General features: G+C 39.1%; 1 protein-coding gene and 1 long non-coding RNA gene across 5 annotated transcripts; one reads left to right on the top strand and one right to left on the bottom strand.

The window, feature by feature from the left end:
• Positions 1 to 5,785: 5,785 nt before the first annotated feature.
• rfx6 (regulatory factor X, 6) lies at positions 5,786 to 24,997 on the bottom strand. Of its 4 annotated transcripts, none has more exons than XM_079644775.1 (21): positions 24,276 to 24,997; positions 23,006 to 24,194; positions 19,406 to 19,559; positions 17,912 to 18,035; positions 17,597 to 17,658; positions 17,393 to 17,470; positions 16,400 to 16,427; positions 15,936 to 16,043; positions 15,568 to 15,645; positions 15,345 to 15,458; positions 14,949 to 14,998; positions 14,016 to 14,175; positions 13,347 to 13,491; positions 12,716 to 12,825; positions 12,498 to 12,615; positions 10,573 to 10,695; positions 10,018 to 10,218; positions 8,389 to 8,707; positions 7,768 to 8,051; positions 7,093 to 7,290; positions 5,786 to 6,340 (listed from the first exon to the last, which is right to left on the bottom strand). In XM_079644775.1, the coding sequence occupies exons 2-21, from the start codon at positions 23,079 to 23,081 to the stop codon at positions 6,162 to 6,164; spliced, it is 2,709 nt and encodes a 902-aa protein (XP_079500901.1). In that variant the 5' UTR covers positions 23,082 to 24,194; positions 24,276 to 24,997; the 3' UTR covers positions 5,786 to 6,161. The 4 variants fall into 4 exon arrangements, with proteins under 4 accessions (XP_079500901.1, XP_079500902.1, XP_079500899.1 ...); XM_079644776.1 differs by having other exon boundaries at positions 19,406 to 19,556; XM_079644773.1 differs by lacking the exons at positions 23,006 to 24,194; positions 24,276 to 24,997 and adding an exon at positions 20,434 to 21,036.
• On the top strand, positions 6,253 to 12,184 carry LOC307015853. The gene is made up of 4 exons (XR_013801660.1): positions 6,253 to 6,375; positions 7,085 to 7,270; positions 10,601 to 10,741; positions 11,955 to 12,184. It is a non-coding gene; the product is annotated as an uncharacterized lncRNA (long non-coding RNA).
• Positions 24,998 to 26,246: the final 1,249 nt, after the last annotated feature.

Raw genomic sequence — 26,246 nt, 5'->3', positions numbered from 1 at the left:
TGTCGTCTTCCTCCTCTCCTTCTTCTATGACCTTCTATTGTGAGTTGCTTGGAGACTGACAGAAAAGAGGCGATGTGTCAGTGGGACCCTTTATACTCTCCTCCCCCCATTTACCTCCAGTTCCTCATCTCTCTCCCCCCATCATGTCTGTCTTTCTGTCTTTGTCTCTGTCTTTCCCTTCAGATATCAAACACGCTCTCACTGTCCTCTTGTATTCACCGCACCGAGTCATCCTCCCATACAATGTTGGTGCTGTCTGGGTAATAGGGTACACACACACACACACACACACACACACACACACACACACACACACACACACACACACACACACACACACACACACACACACACACACACACACACACACACACACACACACACACACACACACACACACACACACACACACCTTTTATCTGAAGCTTTTCATTGTCCCCTCACTCCTTCACGAGAGACATTGGCCTTGGGATGGATGTGTGTTTGCCCTGTGAAACATTTGATTTTTCGCCTTCATGTGTGTGTTTTTCCACATGCAACAATCAGGCTAAATTGAATTGATCAACCCCCCTCCCCTACCGTGAGTGTTTGTATACCAATACACCGGCTATAGCGCGATTTGATTGATTTCCATTTGTCTGTTGTCTGTTTTTGCACCTGTGTTGCTGGGAGTGAATGGGAGTGGAATATGCCACATAGTGATCTTTCTCCTTTTAACAAGACCATTTATCAGGTGGCTCCTCGGTCCTTGGTGAGCGCGGGTCTTTTCATTACCCCGGCTTCTTTATCTGCCAATTCAAAGAAAACCTTCAACGGGAGAAAAAAAAATAGGAAAAAGGGGGTAAATGACAAGAAAGGCTTCCTTTTCTTCAAAGCTGGACAATGAAAAGAGGGCTGATTCGTCTTTAATTAACGGAAGATATAGCTAACGAGCCGCTGCTAATTAAGAGCATCCCGCGACAAGGATGCTAAGATGAAAGCATACGTTAAGCTGAAATGCAAGAAATGTTCATTAAATGCTTTGCTTTTGCCTCGCATAATTATTCGTTTTGTGTCGTTTGAATGACCTGCATGACTTCTTAGCTCCTGGGTGATGGAATATATTTCCCCCCAACAAGTGTCAAGTCCGGGTTTTTTTCTTCTGCGAAAGCCTCGAAGCCCGACACCTGGTAACGAGAATGTATCCGCTGCCCCTTTATGCCTTTATCCTCGAGACCCTTGCAGCTAATCAACGACAGGTTAGAGATAGCAACAACAAAAAAGCCATGAAAGCAAGAAACAGATGTAGAGAAGCATGGGTAATTAAAATGGCTGTAATCAGGAATTCATGAATAATAAAAAAAAAGAGCATCCTAATGAGTTTTTACCGTATTTACAGCGGTGGATTGATTATCTGTTGCTACGAAGGTATTTTGAAGTCACTAAATGATAATATAGCAAAACAAATCATTAAAAGTCAGATATTAATAGGATTGGAGGCTTACTTTAATGTAGGTTGCAGTTACTTGTATGGGGGTATAAAGGGGAATATAATAATATGATTGCATGAGACTAAAATCGTGACGTTAAAATGTAGATTTTACCTGAAAGAGCGGCAAACACATCTGGGAGATTCTCCTAGATGAGATAGTGGGTTCTTACAGCATTGTATATACTTTTTATAATCTGTAATTAACTATATCTTATATACTAATTCCTTATTTCCTTTTTTCTCCCTGTATTTCTCTCTCTGAAAGACAGTTTTTTGTGTTTACTGCAGAGATATTTCTACAAAATAAGAAGAGTCTCCATTATGTGTTGACTCCACAATGAGGCAGCTTTAATAATACTTTTAATATTCACCTGCAGCTCGTGCTTTTATCAAGTGTGCCACTCGTTAGTGCGACCGCGTTATGAACTATATGAAGCATGAATGAAGGGTGATGGAGAGGCACTCTAAAGATGGTACTTATATTAACACTTATTAAAACGTGACCCTGTGCACAAATCTATTATCTACTTCATGCATTCAAAAATCCCAACAGAGAAAAACCCTTTTTCACACAAGCATTGAAACGCTAGTATTTATATTGCGTTCTTAAAGTATAGTATAATACACATCTCACTATAAGGTCTAGTAGGCCTACGTTTAATGGTGCTTTTGTCACATTCATGTCAGCCAGGGTTGGGAGACTTGCTTTAAAAACGAATAAACTGTAAAAGAAATGTAACCTAATCTGAGCATTGAAATATAAAAGTTATGATTATTTTCAGTCAGATATTAGGATAAGAAATGTTTCCTCTGCTCAGAGATTTATAGTCAAACCTGAAATTAAACTATAGCATTGTTCCAACATGCAGGAAGATTTAACGATGCTTTGGAGTAACAGAACATTGATTATAATTGAAATATCTTCTCTGATAAGAGTTCAAAAATCATGTGATATCTCTTCGCAAACCTGAAAATCAATACATGATTTCCTGTCCTTTATTTGTGAATGGAGACCTTGACCTCTCAGCACTGAAATCCAGTTGTTCAGAGACAGTTCAATTAATCTGGGTTTGCTCCCTCTTCCTCTCATGGTTCACACAGAAACGTTTAACATGTGAGTTTGTTGCCCTCTAGTGAACATCTGGAGAACTACACTTATGTAATACCAATGCATCTCCCCGCAGTTATTAATTAAAAAAGCGATTTCGTTTTTATTAACCTTAAATTACATTACATTGCGTGTTACTTGTTGGACACTTTTATCCAAAGCGACTTACGTACTCAATACTGTGGACAATCCCCACAGGAGCCATTTGGGGTGAAGTGTCTCAGGGACACAACGACATGCTGACTGCAGTGGGACTCGAACTTGCTATCCTCTGATTCGAAGATCAGCGCACTAACCCACTGCGCCGCACGCCTCCCAAACGTAATTTTAAAGGCACATTAAAATGTCCAAATGAAAGTAAAAAAAACTGTAATTATTACAGAAATACGTCGTTATTTTTGGATTTAAATAACTTTTGAATTGCTTTAAATTATTTATTTTCATTTTCTGATTCATGATTGTAATAGCAGTCATTTATCTCATCAGACCACACATTTTTCTCCTTTACATTTTATTTTTCATTTATTTATTCAACATGTGTTTTCAAACTTTTAGGTGAGGTTTATTATTATTTTTATTATTTTTATATATAAATTTACAATTTTTATTTTACATTTTTTTTATATATATATTTACAATTTTATTTTCACAATTTGTGTTTATTATTTGATATATTAATTCACTATTTTAGTTACTATTTTATGCATATATTGTTTTTATTTACTGTTTTTTTTACAGTAAAATGTCCGTCATTTTATAAAATATATAATATATATATAATAATTAATTTGTAGAATGATAACTCTCCAACAAAAAACTATTATAAATTTAAAATAAAATCACATTATCATCCATTTATATTCTTTTGGGTTGTAATTGCCATTATATATATTTAATGTGATTTTCCACGCACCAAAGGGGAGGTCTTACCCGCACCTCGGTCACATATGGAGGCCTTTTTCGTGTCCGGCTCTAATGCAAAGTTCTGGTTAAACATTGGCCCAAAGTTTGCCTTCTGCCTTCTGTTGTTTTTACACTAAAGCTGCGGCAATTGTTGCAGCCTTTATTGACTTAGTAATTAAAGTATTTTAACGTGGGGATTCTGTAATCATTACATATGGCACCATCTGTCCCTGCGCCGCCGCTCGAGCACCTGAGATGGATTTTTCCTCCTGAGTAGATAACATATAAAACCAGTGGAGAGAGGAGGGAGGGAGCAGCGCCACGTCACCGCCATTCATCCAAAACTGTGACTCAATATAGCGGGGATTTATACTTACAAGCGTTTTATTAAACATTCAACAGATGTCTTTTATTTTAATCTACTCTGAGGTTTTCCCCTAAAGTAAATAAGCACTCAAAGATCCAAAAAAACAAGTTATCGGTTATTTTTCTCTCCTTTTCTTTAAAATCAAGCCGATATTAAACATTTTATTTATGATTTTTCACACATTTTTATAGTGTATATCCATTTGTGTAGTTTCCCCTAACCCAAAAACTGTTCATAACAATATAAATATTACATTTGAAGATGAATAAGCACATTTTATTTTTGTGTCATGCTGTAAAAATGGCATTAATTAGTATAAAGTATACTTTAGTAATGCTTTAAAAGAATATCAACTTAGTGACATAAATAATCCAATCATGCTTACTTTTCTTAACAATACACAATCTTTGTTATCCATTTGATTAAATGTTATGTAATCAAACATTACAGTAAATTACTTTCAATTCATGCACAACTGGATTTGACGGTAATAAACTTCATGTATTTAATGTCCTTAATCAGTTTAGGATTGTCTTATCTATTAAGTTACTTTCAAAGGTAATTCTGTTCAAAGCTTTGAGTTGTTTTTTTACTGAAGTGTTTTATTAGAGGAAACATCGCGTCCTGTTTCAGCCTCTTTTGATCGTATGACTTTATGACGTCCCATCTGCTCCGACAAACTCAAGAGGAGAAATGTTTCCATGTTTTACTGAAGCTCACCGGGGTGTGAGATTTCCAGCTTTACCCCCCCTCCCCCCCTCTCTCCCCCCCTCTCTCCCCCTCTCTGTGTGGGTTCTCGTAACATTTTGGTAAACACTTTTATCCGCTTCATATCTCCCTCCATTGTGTCTCAAAGAAAGCAAATAATTGCACATAAAAAAAGCTCCCAACTTTGATCCGCAGTGTTCAATTGTGAGTGCGTCCTGTAATCTGTGTTGGCAGCTTTGACACAAGCTCTTTGAATCGGGCGAGATAAGGACTGTATTGGGGTTTATTATTGACAGGAAGTCAATCTGCTGCAGAGGCCGACAAAAGAAAGGAGTCAAGCTGTTACTTCTTCATTATTACAGCTGATAAATACATGGAAAAACATGCAACCAGAAGCAACACTGTGTTTTCATGGGGTCAGAGGAGGACACAAAGCTAAATGATATCTTAAAGAGACCCTATTATGCTTTTTGGGGAAGTGTTCTATAGGTTATGTACATACTGATATACACCTGAACATCAGCTGGAGAGGACTCTTTAAAGTAGAGACACTACATACTGATATACACCTGAACATCAGCAGGAGAGGACTCTTTAAAGTAGAGACACTACATACTGATATACACCTGAACATCAGCAGGAGAGGACTCTTTAAAGTAGAGACACTACATACTGATATACACCTGAACATCAGCAGGAGAGGACTCTTTAAAGTAGAGACACTACATACTGATATACACCTGAACATCAGCAGGAGAGGACTCTTTAAAGTAGAGACACTACATACTGATATACACCTGAACATCAGCAGGAGAGGACTCTTTAAAGTAGAGGCACTACATACTGATATACACCTGAACATCAGCAGGAGAGGACTCTTTAAAGTAGAGGCACTACATACTGATATACACCTGAACATCAGCAGGAGAGGACTCTTTAAAGTAGAGACACTACATACTGATATACACCTGAACATCAGCAAGAGAGGACTCTTTAAAGTAGAGACACTACATACTGATATACACCTGAACATCAGCAGGAGAGGACTCTTTAAAGTAGAGGCACTACATACTGATATACACCTGAACATCAGCAGGAGAGGACTCTTTAAAGTAGAGACACACTATACTGATATTTGAATATACAAATATGTGTTACGTTTGCTGCTATTTTGACTGTAAAGCTGAGTCGTCTTGTCAATAAAGATTGAACACCATTCTGACTAACAAAGGTTTATTTACAACAATGGCGTCTTATAGGAACAAGGGAAAATGGAAAGATTGAAAAATACATTTGAGGAGATGCTATAAATATCTTTATCCTCATGTCTATTGTTATAATGTGTATGCTTTTAAATTAATACTCCACATTTTTATACAAATAAATAATGCTCCTTTCTTTCTGGTTCATAACGCAGTGGGAGATGTAAATAATTGGCAGGTGTCATGTAGGTTTTTCTCTGTAAATAATAATATCATCTCATATTTGTATATCTTCGTGCACAAGGCTCTATGTTTCTGTGATTTGTGCTAAATGTTGCCGATCCATTTGATTGTAAACATCCAGAAGTAGTTGTTTTGTTAGGTAGTGTGTGTTTCCTGCAGTCATTGTACTCCCCCTGCTCCCATGAAGACGGTGTTGATGGGAGGCAGCGACGACACCAGGTCCTGCACATCTGAAGATGACTGCACGCGCTGCTGAGAGAGCAATGCATCCTGGGAGGTGAACGGAGACGGGACTCCAAACATGCAGGGGGCAGATCCTGAAGACGGGAGGGAATGATCTGCAGGACGAGGAAACAGAACGGTATTTAACAAGGTGTTTGATTTATAATAACGCATGTTGGATGTGTTGGATTATTCATTTATTAATGTCCATTTATAAAGCAGAATAAAATACATATTATACACTCAAAATATTCAAAACAAAACTCAACTTTTTGCTTTTAAAGTGTACATGATGTTGTGTTTTGTATATTTTTAGTGTCTTTTATGATCATTTTCACTTTAATTAATTGAGTGTTTTGCAAATCTCTCATAAATTAAAAGTTTTACTATAACGCCATAATTTATTTTACTATTATTATTATATATTTAGTTTGTATTATTATTATTGTTATAATTATTATTTACTTTTCTGATTATTTTGTGCATTTCTTATTTTTATTTTTAGAGATTTATGAATTATTATTATTATTAGTAATTTATTATTATTATTTTAATTGCATGTATTTACTATTATTTTGTATTAGTATTTTTTATTATTATTAATATTGTTTGTACTATTACTAAAATTCTTATGATTATTGTTATTATTAGTATTGTTATTAATATTATTACTTTATTATTATTATTCTAATTAAATGTATTTATTAGTATTTTTTAAAAGTATTTTTTTATTATTATCAATCATATTTGTACGATTACTATAATAATAATTATTATTATTATTGTTATTAGTATTTATTTACTTCTCCGGTTATTAAATGTATTTATAACTTTGAATTTCTTTACGTTTCCTGAAATAGACCCTCACCTGCTCCGGTCTCAGTCTCGATGAAGTACGCTCCCGTAGTTTTCCTCCCGGGTTCGTCCAGGATGTTGAGAGGATCGTGGACGTCAGAGTACGCCGAGGGGAACACCCGCAGGCTGCCCACCGTGCTGATCACGGACACGTGCTGATCCACCAATGAGCTCATCCGCTGGTTGTCCAGGTAACTGTTCCCATAGTAACCTGCAATAGGAGGGAAGTTTGGCATTTAGTTTACGTTTTTTCTGAAACAGTATGGAGCTCAAATGCTTTTTCTCTCTCAGGTTTACCACAAGGTGAGTTCGTTTTTTTATTTCCTGCTTCTTTACACATACTCTCTCCAGTACAGGTTAGCTCTTAGTGTTAGCAATGCTTGCTAATGTAAGCAAAGACCATATTATGTCTAAAACACGTTGCGCATTTATTCTGATAGAAACGTTTCTGATAGGGCCGTGGGTCCACATTTCAGATATTACGTCATATTGGACGCAAATCTGGATCAGCTCCGTTGTTCCCCCTTTTTTAGAGAGTTGGGTACGGAGGAAACGAGAGAGGGTTTTATTTTCTGACGCTGCGTGAGTTCCCCGACACACCGGGGACACATGTTGAGATGTATAAAAGACATCAGAAAGTGCATTTTGCATGATAGGAGACCTTTAAGTCCCACAATGCCCTCCTTACCGCTGTGTCCTGCAGCAGAGTACGTCTGGCCCTGACCCACAAAGCTGATCTCCGCAGAGTCGAGCATCTGAGCGTCCAGGCTCGGTTCTGCTGCCTCTGAGCCTGAGGAGTAGCCGGGTCGAACCGCAGAGCCGAAACCCAGAGAGCAGCTGGTGCTGTTGGAAGACGGCTGGAAGAACACGTCTTTACTCAGCTGCTGGTCGCTGAAGTTCTGGTACCGAGAGAGATGGTAGGCGAGAGAGGGAGACGGGACCGAAGCCAGACACTGACTCTGAGTCTGAGGCCTGAAACATGGAGCAAAAATAAAGTTTCAGACTTTTTAATGACAACAAATCATATTTTATTTTTCCGTAGGATCAAAGAAGAGTACAGTAGGAAGCTTTGTCTTCAATACAAGTTCAAAGTAGGTAATCGAAGGAAAAAAATGCGTCTTGTTTCTATTAAGCTCAATTGTAATTATTATAATAATGCTCAATTTTCCAAAAAAGGACATTTCTGACAGAAAAAATAAACTTTAAACATTGAATTTGGAATTTAATTTTCATATTCAACGTATATGCATGTTTCTTTGTTTTATTTTATTTCGACTTCATGAAAGAAATATATATAATATAAGCTGACCTGAGTGCAGTCTGGTAGTTTGCCCCTGTGGAGGCCCCGGTTGAAGGGAAGTAGCTGGAGCTGGTCTGAGGGAAGCAGTGGTACAGGGTCTCCGGGTAAGAAGAGCAGGGGCCGGGCTGGGTCATGGCGCTGAGGGAGGAGAGGCAGGAGGAAGAGGAGGAGGAGGCGCAGGTGGAGGAAGAGGAGGAAGAGGAAGTATGTAGGGGCCTCCCTGTCATCGGGCCCTGGTTGATGACGGAGCCTCGGTGCACTAACGCTGCCGGAGAGATAGGGGGCGTCATGAGGGGGCCGCTCACCTGAGAGAAGTCCATCTGACCCCCTGTGGACAGGAAGTGGTCACATTACAGGATTGGGTTATTTGATATTGCACTAATCAACAGAGATGTCAAAAGTACACACATCCTTTACTCAAGTAGAAGTACAGATACTCGTGTTTAAAATACTCTGGTGAAAGTAAAAGTACTGACTAAACTTCTTTACTCAAGTCAAAGTAAAGAGGGCTTTGAAATGTACTTCAGTAAAAAGTACCCATAACTAGCAGCTGTTTTAAAGAGTACCTGACCTCCCTTTATATTAATAGAACAATAATGTCATTGTTAGCTAATGAATGTTTCCATGCTGAACAACGGCAACATGACAACGTTTTCATTGGTCCCTCTTCTTTAGAGAAGACCAGGAAATGATGGATACACGGATCGTGTTCAAATCAATAGGCACGCAATGACTCTAAATAATAATGATCACGCCACCAAACACACATTCAGACTAAAGGAACCAGCCTGTTTGGAAAATGAGAGAAGTAGAAAGTACAGGTATTTGTGTTTAACATGTAAGAAGTAGAAAGTACAGGTATTTGTGTTCAACATGTAAGAAGTAGAAAGTACAGGTATTTGTGTTTAACATGTAAGAAGTAGAAAGTACAGGTATTTGAGTTCAACATGTAAGAAGTAGAAAGTACAGGTATTTGAGTTCAACATGTAAGAAGTAGAAAGTACAGGTATTTGAGTTCAACATGTAAGAAGTAGAAAGTACAGGTATTTGTGTTTAACATGTGAGAAGTCAAAGTAAAAAGTCGTCGTGGAGTAAAGTACTGATACCAGAAAATGTACTTAAGTACAGTAACAAAGTATTTGTACTCCACTACTTCCCGTCTCTACTAATCAATTATTCTCTGCAGATATACGCAGCATTTTAACGTCTTTTTGCTCATAATTATGGTTTTAAAGGCCCCTAACGTTAATGTTTTTTGGGTAAACTGCTCACAAATCATGTCCATATTAAGGCTTTAATGACAAATGTTAATTGTCAATTCTTATTGTGAAAGGACTGGCAGAAAAAAGTCTGACATTGTTGGATTATTATTTGTTGACAAAATGACCAATTAATACACATAATAAGAAAAAGTGAATATTAGAAAACCATTCTTTGACATTAACCCGTCTTGTAAAACTAGAAAACTAGAAGAATGAAAGACAACTTAACAAGGCAAGGTGACAGTTAACATTGCTTTGTGCATAAAAAAGTAAAAACCTTAAAAGGCAACTGCTCATAATTATGTTTTTTGGGCAGTGAAAAACGATATATTTTGTCATCTACTTTAAAGGAAATGTTAAATGATTTTTCTTTTACCTGAAACAGTAAAGCCACCCGTCTCCTGGTAGATGGCGGCGCTTGCTTCCAGACTCTGCTGCTGATTGGTGGAGAGAGACATGTAGGCGTGTTCTCCCAGAGACTCATTCTTCACCGATTGGTCAATGGCAGCGCTGGCCTTGTTGCGATTGGCTAGGAAGCAGGAACTGGGAGAGGCAATGAACGCTGCTTTACTCGCATCTGAAAGTGACAAAGTTAACATCCCATCATCAACTAAATCTGGTTAAACTCTATAATTTGGGGTATTTACTCATTTTAAAATATGTACTTCTATTAAAAATAACACTTTTGAAACTCTTAAGACAACTCATTCCTTACAGGTATGCATTTGATTGATCCTTGATTTTATTTACTGTACATTTCCTTAGCTTTTTGCCTTTTTGTGAGACACATTATGAATTAAAAGGTGTCTATATAATCATCCCGCAAAGTTAGAAACATCTGTAATTCAGAGTTATGTGGACTTTCCCCTTTACTATGTATTTGATTATAAAAGAAAAAACAGACTGTAGACCTTATTTTTATATTTGATACCTGCATTTTTCATGTATTTGTCCAGCAGGTTCTGCAGGTCCTGCTCCTTGTCATTGTTGAACTGAGTCTCCAGAGCCAGCAGGATGTATTCATCCAACAGCATCCGGATCAGATGGAAGGAGCCTGTCAATGCACGTGAGAAAAACAGAGAATTAAACCCAAATTTAAGGTAAGACTTTCTACTTCCACATTGGGGCAGCATGATTCAAGTTAGGTTATTTTGTGTCTCTCCTGGGACATGTCTCCATGCTTTAATGTTCAAAAAGCTCTTTATTTTTCTCATACTGCCTGTGCTGCAGCACCTCTTTTCACCCTCTGTCTGAAACCAGAGCCCAGTCTGCTCTGATTGGTTAGCTGGTCGGCTCTGTTGTGATTGGTCGACCGCTTAGAGATGTCCCGCCCCTTAGCCTATAGAGAGGCGAAGTCCCGCCCATCTACTTCTGACCCATGGGACCTTATTTCGGAAAAAGTATTTATTGAAGTCAACGGAGAGAGAAAGATTATCTTTCGATCCCGTTTGAATTGTGCCACAAATTACACATATGATGTTTGTCAATTTAAAAAATAATTTCCATGTCAAAAAAGTCAGTTTGTTGTAAAACTGTTGAAATATAAGACTATGAAAAATAATACAAATCCCAGAATCCCGGTCCCGCATGCTGGCTCTTACGGAACCAGCTAACTCCCCTTGTGTGTGTGTACAGCTCTCAACATGCCCAGACTTGGAGTGATTTTCACCTCTTTTAATACTTTTCACCTCATTCTGAAGGAAAGAAGTGAAATGTGCCAACGTGACGGCCGTCTTGGTGTGTGGAGCGAGACGAGAGATGTAGTTCATGGAGCGGTTTCACACAAACAAAGTGTTACTTCACAGTTTTACGACACATTTAAAAAAAATTGACTTGCAAAATTATCTTTTAAACTGACAAACATCATATGTGTAATTCGTGGCACAATTCAAACGGGATCAAAACATAATCTTTCTCTCTCCATTGACTTCAATACATGCTTTTTCAGAAATAAGCTCCCATGGAGGTCCCCCGGAAAGGGAGGGACTTCGCCTCTCTATAACGTACAATGTGTTGAAGCACTAGCCAATAGAAACGCAAGTGATACGTAGTGATGTCAATATGCTACAGAACTTTGGGATTTTAGCCTTTGCAGACCATTTACATGCACGCAAACCTTTCAAACACGCTACAGGAAAAAGGAAAACCCAAAAAGCATAACAAGGCATCTTTAATGACATGGTTGTTTTGTTTAAACAATAGCCATTGCTCATGCTCATAGGGATCTTAATAATGACATCAATTGTGCAGACCTCATCATATCAAATGTCCTGAGACATTTGAAGGCCTCACTGTATGTTCTTCTATCTACAGAGTGACCTTTAGGATCAGGCTGCTCTTTGCTTGTTCTTAAAACCTTCTGTGTGTGTTTGAGCTTCACCGGGAATCTTCAGACCAAATGGTTAGTGTTGATTCACGTTCTCTGTGTGTGTCCATTTGTGTGTGTGTGTGAGAGAGAGAGAGTGTGAGTGCGTGTGTTTGAACAGAAAGCACGCGACCCGTAGATAAGACTTTGTTTAATCAAGGCGAGTCTGGCCATTACAATTTATGACGCTATTGTAGCAATCTGCTCTGAGCTGGTTTGTATTAGCCTTGTGTGTGTGTGTGTGTGTGTGTGTGTGTGTGTGTGTGTGTGTGTGTGTGTGTGTGTGTGTGTGTGTGTGTGTGTGTGTGTGTGTGTGTGTGTGTGTGTGTGTGTGTGTGTGTGTGTGTGTGTGTGTGTGTGTGCGCGCGTGCGCGTGTGTGTGTGTGTGTGTGTGTGTGTGTGTTGAGGAAACAAATATTTGTACAATATCCTTGCACTCTGTGTCTTCTGTAAAGGTGTCAAGAATGTGTAACTTTTGAACATGTTCGTACCGAAGCTGGAGGCGTTGTTGAGCGTGAGGTTGTGCATCACTCTGGCTCCAAAGAAGCTCCACCTGAGGAGGAAGTCCTGCGCTCGCTTCTTCACCGAGCGGCCGCTCTGCTTCCCGGGCTGATCAGAGATACAGAAACACAGAAAATAAAAAGATTGCTTTGTTGCACAACGGGACCTTTTGCAGGAAGAACACAGCGTCAGAGGGAACAGCTGTTACCTTGATGACTTTATGCTCCACCACGGAGTCCAGCCACTCGATGAAGGACTCCACCGTGGCGTTCTTCCTCAGCAGCTCCTTCAGCTCCTGGAAGACGGTGATGGAGTCGTCTGGAGTAGAAAAAACAAGAAGAAGTTTATTTATTAACAACACAACAAATGCTTGTTAGCTTCAGAGCAGCGGAAACAGCTGCTGGTTGTTTCTTTAAAACAGAGAAATGTTTAGAGTCAACAAAGTAAAAAATCTGTCTTAACTTACATTAAATGTCACTTGTTAGACGCTTTTATCCAAAGCAACTTACATACTCAATACTGTGGACAATCCCCACAGGAGCAATATGGGGTGAAGTGTCTCAGGGACACAACGACATGCTGACTGCAGTGGGGTTTGAACCTGTGACCCCCTGATCCGAACACCAACGCACTAGCCTACTGCGCCAGAGCCTCTCTAAGTTCATGTTCTGTTCATATCCTATTCTATTGACATGTATATAGACTTTTTGCACTAATCTTTATTTTGTATTGCATTGCTGGAGGAGTTCAGGTCAGAATAAATGAATAGCCATTTCTACACTGTAGCTTTTTGCAATAAAATCTTTGAAATCTTGAATCTTGATTCTTCCTGGTCTTACACTCAGAGTAGATGTCGGGGTCCTGGTCTCCAGATGTGTTGATGCTGAGCAGAGGCTGAGAGCTGATGCTGCTCAGATCCACGTTATCGATGTCCAGCACCATGCTGGTCACCACAGCCTGGTCGAACAGCGCCGGACGGGCTATCTGGAAAAGACATGTTATTATCCCATATATATCATTAGAGTTGTATGTAATCTATGTCCTTCAGCAGTGGTGGAAGTAAAAAGACAAATATCACAAGTAAAAATACATCTGCATTGCATAGTTACTTAAGGAAAAGTAAGTAATCAGCTAAATTAAGTTAAAGTACTAATTGTGAGATGAATCAGAAATCCTTTATTAATCCCAGAGGGGAGACTTGTACAGTATTACAGCAAAGATACTGTACATTGCAGGCGAGGCAAACATAAAGTTGGATTAACAGACTCACATTACATATAGAGCTAAGCAAACTTAATAAAATAAAATATATCAAGTGGCAGCATTATAAAGAAGGGAAGTTAAGAAAAAAGACAGAGAATTCCAAATTAACTAAATAGATCAAGTACATTAAGTACAAAATGTTTCCTTCCAATTGTAGGTGAGTAGAAATAGAAAGTACCTCAAATAACAAGAATACTTGAGTAAATGTACTTAGTTACATTCCTGTCCTTCAGTAAAGGTCGTACCTGTGCCAGGTGTAAGAACGATGTCTGTCTCTTCAGAGAGGAAACAAAGTGGCGTGCTATGGGGAGCTTCTTTGCTGCAAGGCATTCTGGGAGGTTTTCCAGGGAGGAGGCCAGCCAGTGCTCCCAGTGTTTGGCAAAGTTGCGGATATCTGCCAACAGACTGAAAAACACAGATCAGTTTACTATTCCCAGTGTGTGAATTAGAGCTTCATCGTAGTTCCACAAATGACTTATTTTGGGATAGACTGGACTTGTTTAAAAGCCACAACCTTAAGGACTCAAGCAATTAGGATAAGCTATTGTCCCACACAGGCTAACAAACAACAAAATACAGTTGTAGTTTAGTCAACAGTTAATAAATCTGGTGAAATCGTATCACGCATGATGGAAACAACTGACAAAACTCCAAAATGAAGATCCAGGCATCACAAACTTAAAGGTAGGTAAGAACGGAGAAACCAGCTCGAGTGCGCTAGAATTTGAAAATACACAACCAGGAAAAATCTGCCCCTTCCTTCAGACTTCCTTACAGAGCCCCTCCTCCAACACACACGAACGCGCACATGACCAATGAGGGCACGAGATAAGTTTGTGCACAGATGGAAGGCTGACAGGCAGGTAGACCATCCAGTTACTTTAGCCGGGCCGGCTCAGATGATTGGTCGTGATTTTTCAGATATCATTTTTTAATGTATTTATTGTCAAAGCATTTAATATATTCATTGCTATCGGGATGTTAAGAGCATTCCATGGAATATAACAAAAAGTGTTTCTGAAGTGAATGACCTACCCCACCTTTAAGCTTACTGTCAAAAAGGAAAACTGAATTCTAACATGTGCGATATTCCAGGACAGGAAAGGGCTTTAAGAAATGTGTTTTTGACTTTTTAGCACCAGGAACTTATTCGACAATAATGCATTAAGGTAACAAACCTCTCAGGCATCTCCTGCATTGTAGCTGGAATCAGAACATCTGTTAAAACCTGAGAAAATAGAAAACATTGTTAGAGTTTTCACTGTTCGGGAGTTGAGAGGTGTGTCCTTTTCTCAAAATAGACACACCTCTCCATATTATTATATTCATAAAGTGTATCCCAATGAATAACACAGCAAGACAACTAATGTAAGTGTCCAGCTGCCCAAAGTAAATGGTTATAAATACAACTTGCTGGTAGGCTTAAAACAAAAACAAAAGAAGGTCTCTCAAACTGGTAAACCGAATAAGCAAACTTCACAATTTGTTTAACTGAAAGTGTGAATCTTTTTTAAATGATACTACAACCTGGGCCTGCACACAAATAAAAATTAAAAACAGTATTTGTTATTAACCTTATAGAGGATGGAGTCACAGACGCAGAAGATGTCGACTATAACCGGGTTCTCCAGCAGCGGCAGCAGGTGGTCGGGCATGCCCTGCCAGAAATGCAGTAGAAAATTCTGGATCTGAAACAAAAACAATACGAAGAGTTAAACCGAGTTTGAGAGGGTGTTTAAACGGTTGTGCCAGGAACCGCCGAATGCTCTCATGTGATGGTGATGGTGTAACTATCACCTCCTCAAAGTTGACGTTAATGGCGTTGTCCAGGATGCACTGGCAGTGTGTTTTATACATCATGATCAGAGTGTCCACCTGCAGAGAAACAATCTGACTTTAAAGCACATCAGAAACAAGTCAGTTCCAGCCCTCATTGAACAGCTGCTGTGGATTCAATTGTGTTTACAGTTCATCAAGCTCCTTTTGATTGAAGATGAAGCAAATGTAACAATAGTTTGAACGTGTTGTTTCCCCATCTGAAAGTCAGTTCTCTGCCATGCAACATGTAGATAAACACTGACAAGCTTCTTGTTTGTTACAGCTAATTGAAAGTCAGAATATGTTTTACGCTGATATGTGGAAATGAATTGATATTTATCACGAACCTTTTCTCTGGAGATGTTTCCCTGCAGGAGGAGATGCTGAGCGTTGGGGAAGTCGGGAAGCAACGTTCCAGTTTTTGAGCTCAAAGAATATTTCCTGGTGAAACCTCCCTGAAAGAAACAACGACATGAGATTGGTCCTATTTTGCCATCTTTACGGTATTTCTTTAAAGAGTAAATTAAACATAGAACAATCAGTACGTCTGTTTTGTTGACGAACTGTAGCCTAATGTCCACAATTAAAATACTAGATATATGTGTAAAACTACATTTTTTGGATGATTGAAAAGACTATTGTTTGGGAAAGATGTCCTAAAAATAGATAATTTATATTTCTATGTATTTTGTTTACTGCGGGAGAAATATAACACACATATGTAGGGACGCTTTGACAAACCTTCAACCAGAGGGCAGCAAAAATCTGCACGCTTTTGAGTTGTTCTTCAAGTTATATAACTTTCACTCACCTCGTTCTTGAGCTTGCTCCCTGAAAATCTGCAATCAAAGAGAAACAGGTTTGATTTTTTTTTAAATACATCATGCTTTGACATTGAGATCTCTAGAACCCCTGTCACACTGTCCCGAAATTGACACCCGATGGACACACGATTAAGGAAATGTTCAAATTCGGCTCTGATCGTAACAACATCGGGCCATTCGTGAGGGCATCTTAAGCCATCGTATGACCGCCGGTGGAGTTTCTCAGGCTCCGGCAGCAACTTCGTGAGCGGCAACTTCGTAAGGCACTCGTGAGGGCATCTTGTCAAATAGTGAGGGCATCTTGTTATCATCGGTGCCATCGGGCATTCGCCCTCACTCTGATCAGGGCGAATGCCCGATGGCACCGATGATAACAAGATGCTCTCACGATGGCCTTACGAAGGGCAAAATTGACACACGAATTCAACACGAAAATGAACCTTCGCGAGGTCCTTCTGCAATTTTTTGGCATGCCAAAGATTTTGCCACCGCTCACGAAGTTGCTGCCGGAGCCTAAGAAACTCCACCGGCGGTCATACGATGGCTTAAGATGCCCTCACGAATGTCCCGATGTTGCTACGATCAGAACCGAATTTGAACTTTTCCTTTATCGCGTGTCCATCGGGTTGCATTATTTTGAAGGCGAGTTGACAGGAAGTTGTTGTTGCTATGGAAACAACATTACGGAGAAAACTTAATATCTTCTACATATAAAGACGGAGAAAGTAAAGAACAAAGTCTGAAAATATCAGTACAGTATCATAGTACTTTAACATAATTGTTTTTGTTACTTTCGTTGCAGTTGTATTTCTTAAATGTAATGTAAATGTTGCCTTCGTGTGTGGTTCAGGGCCATCTTCGTGCGAAATTCACAATTCCATATTCGTGTGTCCATCGAGTGTCAATTTCGGGACGGTGTGACAGGGGCTTAAACAGGGAGGAAACATCGTAGAGCTGCATGCAAAGAAATAAGATCTTACCTGGTCAACCCTTTTCCTGAGTACACAGAGTGATAGTAAGCGCTGCTCTCTTTGATGCCAATTCCATAGTAATGGTATCTGTACAAGGCAAACATAATAAAAAGAGATCAATTAAACAACGTGTTGGAGCTATAGGAGGCATAACAGCTTTCTGTGCATAAAAGATATAAGAAATCGAGGCTAAAAGTGACATTTTGCATTTACTTGGAGTGTCCTCTGGTGCCAAGTCTTCTCGTTGTTAGAAGAGGAAACTTCTGTCGGATCGTCTGATGATAAAAGGATATCAATTAATAAATCTAAATTTAAAATACACTTATAGTGAACAATATATAATGTTTACAACACAAAGTACTTCTTGGGACGTGGAATAACTCTTATTCTAATCGCAACGGGAAACACAAAATCAATCTGTTTAATTATTTGAGCTTTTGCACATTATTCAGATTAGTTTCTTTCTGATTTTAAAGAGGACGTTTTGGCCAAATAAGGTCGTTTTTTTCCGTGCAAAGACTCGCACACCTTTCCAAACGTAGCAGCGCAGGCCGGCTCTAGTTTCTCCTTCCTGCAGAAGTCCAGGTAGTGAGCGTAGAGGATGCATCGAGGCAGACACACTCCTTCACACACGATGTAATTCTCCTCCAGCCTGTATACACACATCAGTTAGATATTAAACTTTATAAGTTATATATAAGAGATACTCATACTTACATAAAAGGTCTAACCAGTAAACAGAACCCACCTCTAAATCCTGCATCTTACTTGCACCATTGTGTCACTTGCACTATTTATGACTTAAAGGGCCCATGTCATGCTTTTCTGGTTATTACCCGTCCCCTTGTGTGTTATGAAGGTTTGTCTGCATGTAAACGGTCTGCAGAGTCACAAACCCTCAAAGTACACCCTGTAGGGAGTAAAACTCTAACACAGAAAATACCTGTCTATGCTGCCCCAGAACGCCTCGTTGGACATTCCTCTTTTTCCATTGTTTACTTCTTGGGTATAGTGACGTATTTCGGGTATAGTGACGTATTTCGGGTATAGTGACGTTTGGACCAATCCGCTGACTTCCTCACAAACACACACACTCGGAGGGACGTTGCGAGGCTCGCTGCTGCGAGGAGCGGGACAGCTTGAGCTGGCGTGCGGTCGGCGAGACAGCGAGACACCGCGGAACTCAGCCTGGGCACACACACAAACTCCCAGCCAGGCTGCGGGCGTGTGTGTGTGTTTCGGGCTGGGTTTCGCGGTGTCTCGCAGACGGCCACTGGGCTCACAGGGGGGGGGGGGCAGGAGCTCCAACAAGCCGTGTAGGACAGAGAGTGAATACACATACTATACAGAGATGCTGTTTGAGAAATCAATGTGAGTTTGGAACTTTGAACAATGTAAATCTATTCTAGTAGACCTCAACAATGGAAATATGATCAGTAGAAATGGCCATGACACGGGACCTTTAAGTCTTTTATTTTGCCCTATTGGAGGACACTGTAGCTATTGTGCATATAAAAATAATAATATTAGAATCTTTGAATCTTTGATATGTTAGAGGAAAAAACATACAAACATAAAAGAATTAGAGGACATTGGACTCAGATGTACTGAACAGGCAAAACTACGGGATGTTTTATACATATGAAATAATCTTCTGGTGGAAAACATATAAGAAAAATGGGGAAAAGTCATTTTAGTTCTGTTTAAGAACCGGTAACAACTACGGAATCTTGAAAAAAGTATATATATATAAGAAGATATAGATAAGAAGATGTAGATATAGAAAGAACCGTTTTAGAAATCTGTGTGGAAACATCTTCAAAAGCGTTAAAGAAAAAACCCTTTTTGTTAAGTTTTAAGTTTTCACTTGTGAGTTTTTATGCCATTCATCCAAAAGTGATTTCATGATGTCACATGGGGTTGATTTTATTTTCTTCCATCTCTTGTAAGAAGAAGGAAGGAAAGCTTTCTGTGATGTAAACCGATGCTGACGAGCAGTTTCTGAGTGGCTGTGTCACCTACCACTGCAGGGTGAGTTGTGTCTGCTTCTTCTTGTCTTTGATGATCTGACTGATGGTTTTCCTGGAGGACGAGATGCTCTGTTTGATGTCCGGGTTAAAGTCCAGCAGGTCCTGGTCTTCCTCTGAGGACGGCGTCTCGTTACTGTCCTCTGCTTCTGAGGAAACACACGGACAAATATAGTACATGGAGAGAAATACTGTGTGTACTTCAATGTGTGTTTGTCAAAAGATGTAGAAAAAACAGGACCATGAGGACGGCTGTTTACCTATATAACCTTTGAATTGATTAGAGAGGAATCAGGACCTTTATTTTCTTGCACAACTTGTTCAGTATTATTCACACAGATGTTTCCATATCACATATCATATTTAAAAAAAAAATACAAATGCGTCTTCTTTAAATTGTGTTATTTTGGCTACCCTCTCAAATAATTGAATTATGTTGAGCCACGTGTATTTCATGTTATCATTATATTTGCATGTGTACGGGTTCATTTGACCATTCTTAGGACTTTTACCAGCTAGATTTTTATTCAGATTTTTATTAAGTTAGTGATTGTTTTAGTTCAAACATTTTCAAACTATTTCAATTTCACAATATTAGACTACATCTATTTTTGTTTAATTGAAATTCAGTTCTAAATTATACATATATATTCAATTTTACATTATGATTATTATACGGGACCTATTTCTTTACTTATTAAAATTCAGTAATCTATTCGATTGCTCTCACAAGTAAAATCTGTCCTAATGTTTCTGTCTTCATTAAAACCTTATTTTAATGTTTCAAATGTAAGAACATGAATGGGACCTTGTTGTTGTTGATGTTGTTGCGTCATCATGTGGTCAACCCGTGTCTTTTTCCACAGACAGACATTCACATTTTAAAGTCTTTGATGAGTAAAGATTATTTTAAGAGAATGTGAGAATCTGATTGTGAGGATAGAAAATAAGGAGACTAATATGAAACAGGAACAAATCGCCCCATTTGCTCCCAGCAGCAATATTTAAAGGTTGTTTAATCACCTGATTTAATCCCAGAATCCTCCTCCTGTTGAAAGAGCGTCTGTCCATGAAAGTCTGTGTGTGTTTCTTCTGGTGAGCTGCACAAAGTCTTGGTTAGAGAGTGAATAAGAAAAACTCCGTCTCTGTCTGAACTCTCACTGCTGCGTTTCATCGGCATAGTCACATTCAATTAATACAAAGAAGAAGAACCTGATCAAAAAGTCCACTGCAGCTCATGTGACTGTGAACCATTAAACTCTGCTTCACAATCCCAACTTCACACAATTCCAGGAAAAGTCAAAAAAGATCACGACGTCCAGCATTTTATGTCCCAGTTTTGAAACTAAATAAAAGTAAAAACAACCTGACAAGCCGGCAGAACCTGAGACTAATAAAGCCGAGCTGTGGGAAGGCAGAGCTAATGAAGCCGTGGATGCATTCATCATATTTACAGAAGCCTGGGGCTAATCCAGATGATGAATGATTAACAGGAAAACCCTCATCCATCTGTCCATCCATCTATCCTGCCGCCCACATTCAGCTGGCCCTTAATGCAAAGTTAGACATGTATAAAAAACAATTGTCCACTTTGCTTTCATGTCATTTCGATTGTTTTAACTCACATAATAAGACAAATTGATAGTATCGTCATTATGTTAACATATTTCCAGGTTAATTTGAGCCTTTTTTCAGACTTTAACCAGCTTAGATAAGACATGTGTTTTTATTTTAGATCCAGCAAATGTTTTGTTTTCATTGTTAACCCTTAGATGCCCTTAGAGTGACTGGACCTACACTCGTCCATAAGTGGGTCAAAAAGGACCCGTATTACAATAATATGTGTTTTTATGCCATTTTGGTCATTTTGGTTACACTTGTATAATATTTAGTATTATATTTTGGTTCACACTAGAAATATTTTATATTTAATTTTTCACTATTTATAATTAAAAATGAAAAATTACATTTGGAAAAAAACGTTTTGAACATATTGTCCCAAAGATCTCCGCTATTCTGAGACCCTCACAGTATTCCAGTCCCTTTTCAAAACTCATCTCTTCTCCTCTTGTCTACTCATAGCCCACCCCCCATCAATCCATGCCGGTTGATCAAGTTTGATAGTCCTCTACCCCCACCCTAACCTTCCCTTAAAGCGGTTTTGAGTCCTTGAAAAGCCCTATAAAAATAGAATGTATTATTATTATTATACTGACAGGTATCAGATCTTGCTGGTGTACAATAATCAGAGGTGTCACTTGTGATGTAGTCCGTGTGGTCCACAGTGAATATATTCCTGACAGCAACAGGTGATAAGAATCAAAGGTTCCCAGAGGATCCCATAGAAAGTGCATACGGGTCGTTTTTGACCCACTTATGGAAGCTTGGGGTAGTAATACAAAAACTACAATTTCTTAAAATGTATACAATTTACATTTAAAATGTGAATGGCATGATATCCGAAACATATTTTTTGAGGAATAGTTGGAATATGAAATGATAGAAACATTTAATTACAAAGATACTTCAAGAAAACCACCTCACCGGGTCCAAAAAGACCCACTTATGCATCTAAGGGTCAATATGTTGATTTTTTTATGGTCCAATTGATTGTTTGTGTTGAAGCCATATGTTAAAATGTATAGTTGATATATTTGAATATTATCCTTTGTTATTAGTGCTATCATATCATTTATTTGAACCAGCCGTGTGAAATTGACGGCATAGGCGACCGCAGCTGTACGTGATTACGAGACGTTCTAGCCTACGTTCTAGCTGCTGGTGATTGTGTGTGTGAGAAGGAGAAAGGAGCACCGAGCAACATTTTTTTTTGAGCTGAGAGAATATGTGTTTGTATATTTTATACCTTTTTGTGGAAGTAAAAAACAAACTATCCTGAGACGTATCTTGTCCGAGTCAAGCTTATTTGCTATCTGTGAACCGAATTTTGGATTACTGCAACTACATTTGTCAAAAAACTATTCTCTGGAGAAGCCGAGCTATGAAGGAGGGATTCCAGTGACGGTGTCGCATGAAAGGTGAAGATAAAGACTGCTCTTCCACACACGGAGATCGGCGCATTAAGTGGGACATCCGAGGAACAAAAGACGGTGAAATGGCATGTTGTTACGTTAATGTTTGAAGACTGATGGGAGATCGCTACTCTCCGACAGAAGAGGGAGACTGAATTGATCAGCTAATTCCAACTACCAGCTGATTACCTTTGCTTTTCGTTTGTAAAAGACATTTATCTAAGTTGTTCTTTAAGAAAGACGGTGCAACAAAGACATTTTCAGTTGAGTTTAAGCACTGTATAAGTTTAATTTGAAAGAGCCATGGAAGAACCAACCGAAAGGAGCCACAAGAGGGAGCCAAAGCCCACGAAAAAAGCCAAAGAGGAGAGGCTCCACAGGCTAAATGGATTAAGGAGAGCGAAGCTGGGCCAGCTCACCAAGAAGGTTAATGAGCTGAAACGTCTTAAAGAAAATGATAGCAGTGTGGATAAAGTGGAAGAAGAAATTCTGAATGACTTTGCTAAATTATTATTATTATTGAGAGTTTAATGACATTAACAAGGAGTTTGTAACTCTCTTACCTGAAGAGAAGGCGTCTGAAGACCAGCAACACTGGTTTAATCCCAAGTTAGCAAGCATTGAACAGTTCGTATGCATAACTGAAAAAAATGGATTTAAAGGAGTGCACGAAGGCACAAAAGAGGACCATGAAGAGGAAGCCTGCTCGTCTGAAGTAGATATCAGGCCTGAAGACAGCGCCTCCAGAGCCAGTCACCACACAGTGGCTTCCTCTACTGTTTCTTCTGCTCGCAGAAGGGGTGGAAGCTGAAAAGGCAGTACTGCTAGCTCGAGCAGCATCTTTAAAGAAGAAGCAGGCTCTTGAGGTAGAAGAAGCTTCTCTAATACAGCAGCAAGCAAAACTCAAAGAGAACAATTAGAGATGGATGCAGCTGTAGCTGAATGTGATGCAAAGTTAAAGGTGCTTGAAGGGTATGAAGACCAGAAGGATGGTATGAGCAGCTAACTCAATCGCAGCCAACGTCATGTCAAGTCAGAGACATCTGGCACAGGATCCAGAACTGCTTCATAACCAGCTAAATATGGTGAGAAACTTGCCTCGGCACACCTGCTAAAAGAAACTGTCAAGCCACCAAAACAGAGTCAAGCATGTGGATGGACACGCAGGATGGAGCATCTGATGCAGCACACGGACCGGGACTCTACTCTAGAAACATTATGGTGATGAACTTTAGATTGCTACCGCCTATATGGATAAAGCTCTAAAGTGGCCACAGATCAGATCTGAAGATGGAAAAGCTCTGAATGCCTATGCCCTTTTTCTGATTACGTGCCATAATGCCATGGAGGACATAGAGTACGTGGACGAAATGAACAATCCAACTAACATGAGAGTCGTCGCCTCAAAGCTCCCATACAAAGTGAAAGAAAGATGGAGTGCTGCTTTCGAGGTTCAAGAGAAAAAGGGACGAAGAGCAAGGTTTACAGACCTCGTGACCTATACAGACCATCACAAATGGCTAACGACCCCCTCTTTGGAAGCATGCATGATACTAGGACAACTACGGAGGGAAAAGTCAAAGCTACGGCCACAGACTCTAAAGCTTGGAAGTCAGGCTGGCAAAGGGGAAGCAGTTTAGCCACAGCTGTCGCTCCGATGAGTGAAGAGAAAACACAGCCCTAAAACTTAAAGTACAGCTCCTCAGCTACAAATCCTGTCAGGAGCCTCATCCCAATACCCCTCCTCGACTCCTCCTTTCGTGATCTCACTGTGAAGCACTTTGTGAATCCTTTCTGTGAAAAGTGCTATATAAATAAACTTTACTTACTTACTTACTTTCCCTCAGTCGCGTCCCTTCCTTGCATCTTAGCTCCGCCTCCGTAAGATGCGAGCGAGAGACACGAGGAGGTGACGCGAGGACAGAGGAGTCCTCAGGTATTAATTGGGATGTCCTCGTTCACTCAAACGGCACTCTTAAACGACGTCTGTTATGACATGTGCACAGCTGTATCCCCTCATCAGGCTTAACTGAATAACCCCTTAGAACCGGCCCATTTCTGGTTAAATATTTATTTAAATGAATGAATATTTCTATTGTTAGTCAACGAATTCAATGTATGATGGTTGGTCCTGCTTTTGTGTTCCGTTTTGGTGTAAAATGTATAGCCTACATTTAAATAAAAATATAACTATAGTAATGTGAAAGCCTTTTTAGAAATGAATTGCACATAATAATTCCCACGGAGCTGTGAGCACTTATACATTTATGTGACGTTTTTCCACTCATCTTCCAGTTGTCGGTTTTCCTCTGTTGAAATGGACCAGCTGTGAAGGTGGGGGCGGGGCTTTTATACGCGAGTAGTGAAAACACTTCCGCGTAGTCTGCTCGCGTGTATCCTCCCTTTCGTCTCCTCCCTCACCCCTCATCGACTCCTCCGTGTGCATTTCAGCTATTGGGACGTCCTTCAAAATGGCGTGTCTTGAGGTCTTGATCGATTTCCGGGTCAAGTCCCGGAGGAGGGGAAGAGAGGAGTCGAGGAGAGGTATTGGGATGAGGCTACAGTGTTTTGACAAATGTAATGTTAAGGTTTTAAATTTCGTATAAATAAAACAATCTTGCAAGTTTTTATCAGGATGTGTTTATATGTTTGTTCATCAGAACATATTATAATTTGGTGTAAATTACTCTATATTTTTTATTTCAATCAAATGTTCTATCGTCCCACTTTAGGAAACATGTTTTGCAAAGTGGGACAGTATGATTTGCCTAATGTGGGACAGTTCTAAAAGGGGCATGGATTGTGTAAGAGCAATGGTTATTTACAGGGTTTTAGTCTTCTTATGCATTATTTAAGGTGAAGGGCAAATTATATTAAATAATTGGGGGTGGCTGCATCTCTGTTAAAATGGTATGACAAAGTCAGGGATAATGTTAGGGATAAATGTCTGGGTTTAAAAGATGGCAATTAATTTAAGCCCAAATATTCATAGTAATTTAATAAATCCTTCCAACACACATTGTAAAAAATAGCCTAAGTTAAGAAATCATTCCAATAGGTCAATAAAAAAACACGGTTTGAAAGTGGAGTGATTAGTAAAATATGCATAAAAAGAAAGAATGCAGACTAGGTAAGATAGGAGAGAGTAGTTTATCAATTATGTGTTATTGCTTGTGAGCATATTCTAATAGTTTTTTGATTATTGAAATATAAACAGTTCTGTTTCATATGAGTGTTGAGAGCTGTATCCATAAATCTCTTAATTTTGCCCTCAAAGTGCACCAGATTTATGCATTTAACTTCAATTTAAAGAAAAACATCTTCTGTTGTAACATCAATAACATTATAAATAGTAACATAGCGGAACATGGTATTGCACATTTAGCTTTGAGTGTTACTGACCTGAGATGTTTTTATTACATGAATTAAGGTGACTGAGGCTTTTTAACATAGACTTTTCAGTGTCCCACATTTTGCACAGAACTGTCCCACATTAGGAAATGCAGATGCAACTTGGCACCAAGAGTACTGATATGTCTACCATTTCTTTTATGAGTGTAATATCTGCATTTTCCCTTTTGGTTTGATTAGGACACATCCTGGGGATTTCAGAATGGTACTGGATTTTGATTTATTGTATTGGCTTCATATTGCAATATATTCCTGAAGTCTGCAAAAGATTTCCCACATTAGGGCAATTCACCCTGTATATATTCACTGTTTTGTGTATTTTCTATATCTTCTCCTGCTGATATGTATATGTATATTTATTTGTATTTTATTTCACTCTATACACAAGTTATT

The sequence above is a fragment of the Notothenia rossii genome (assembly GCF_949606895.1).
Source record: "Notothenia rossii genome assembly, chromosome: 8".
NCBI lineage: Eukaryota > Metazoa > Chordata > Actinopteri > Perciformes > Nototheniidae > Notothenia > Notothenia rossii.
Note: the sequence above shows the minus strand (reverse complement) of the source record. Positions and strands in the feature narration are given on the sequence as shown.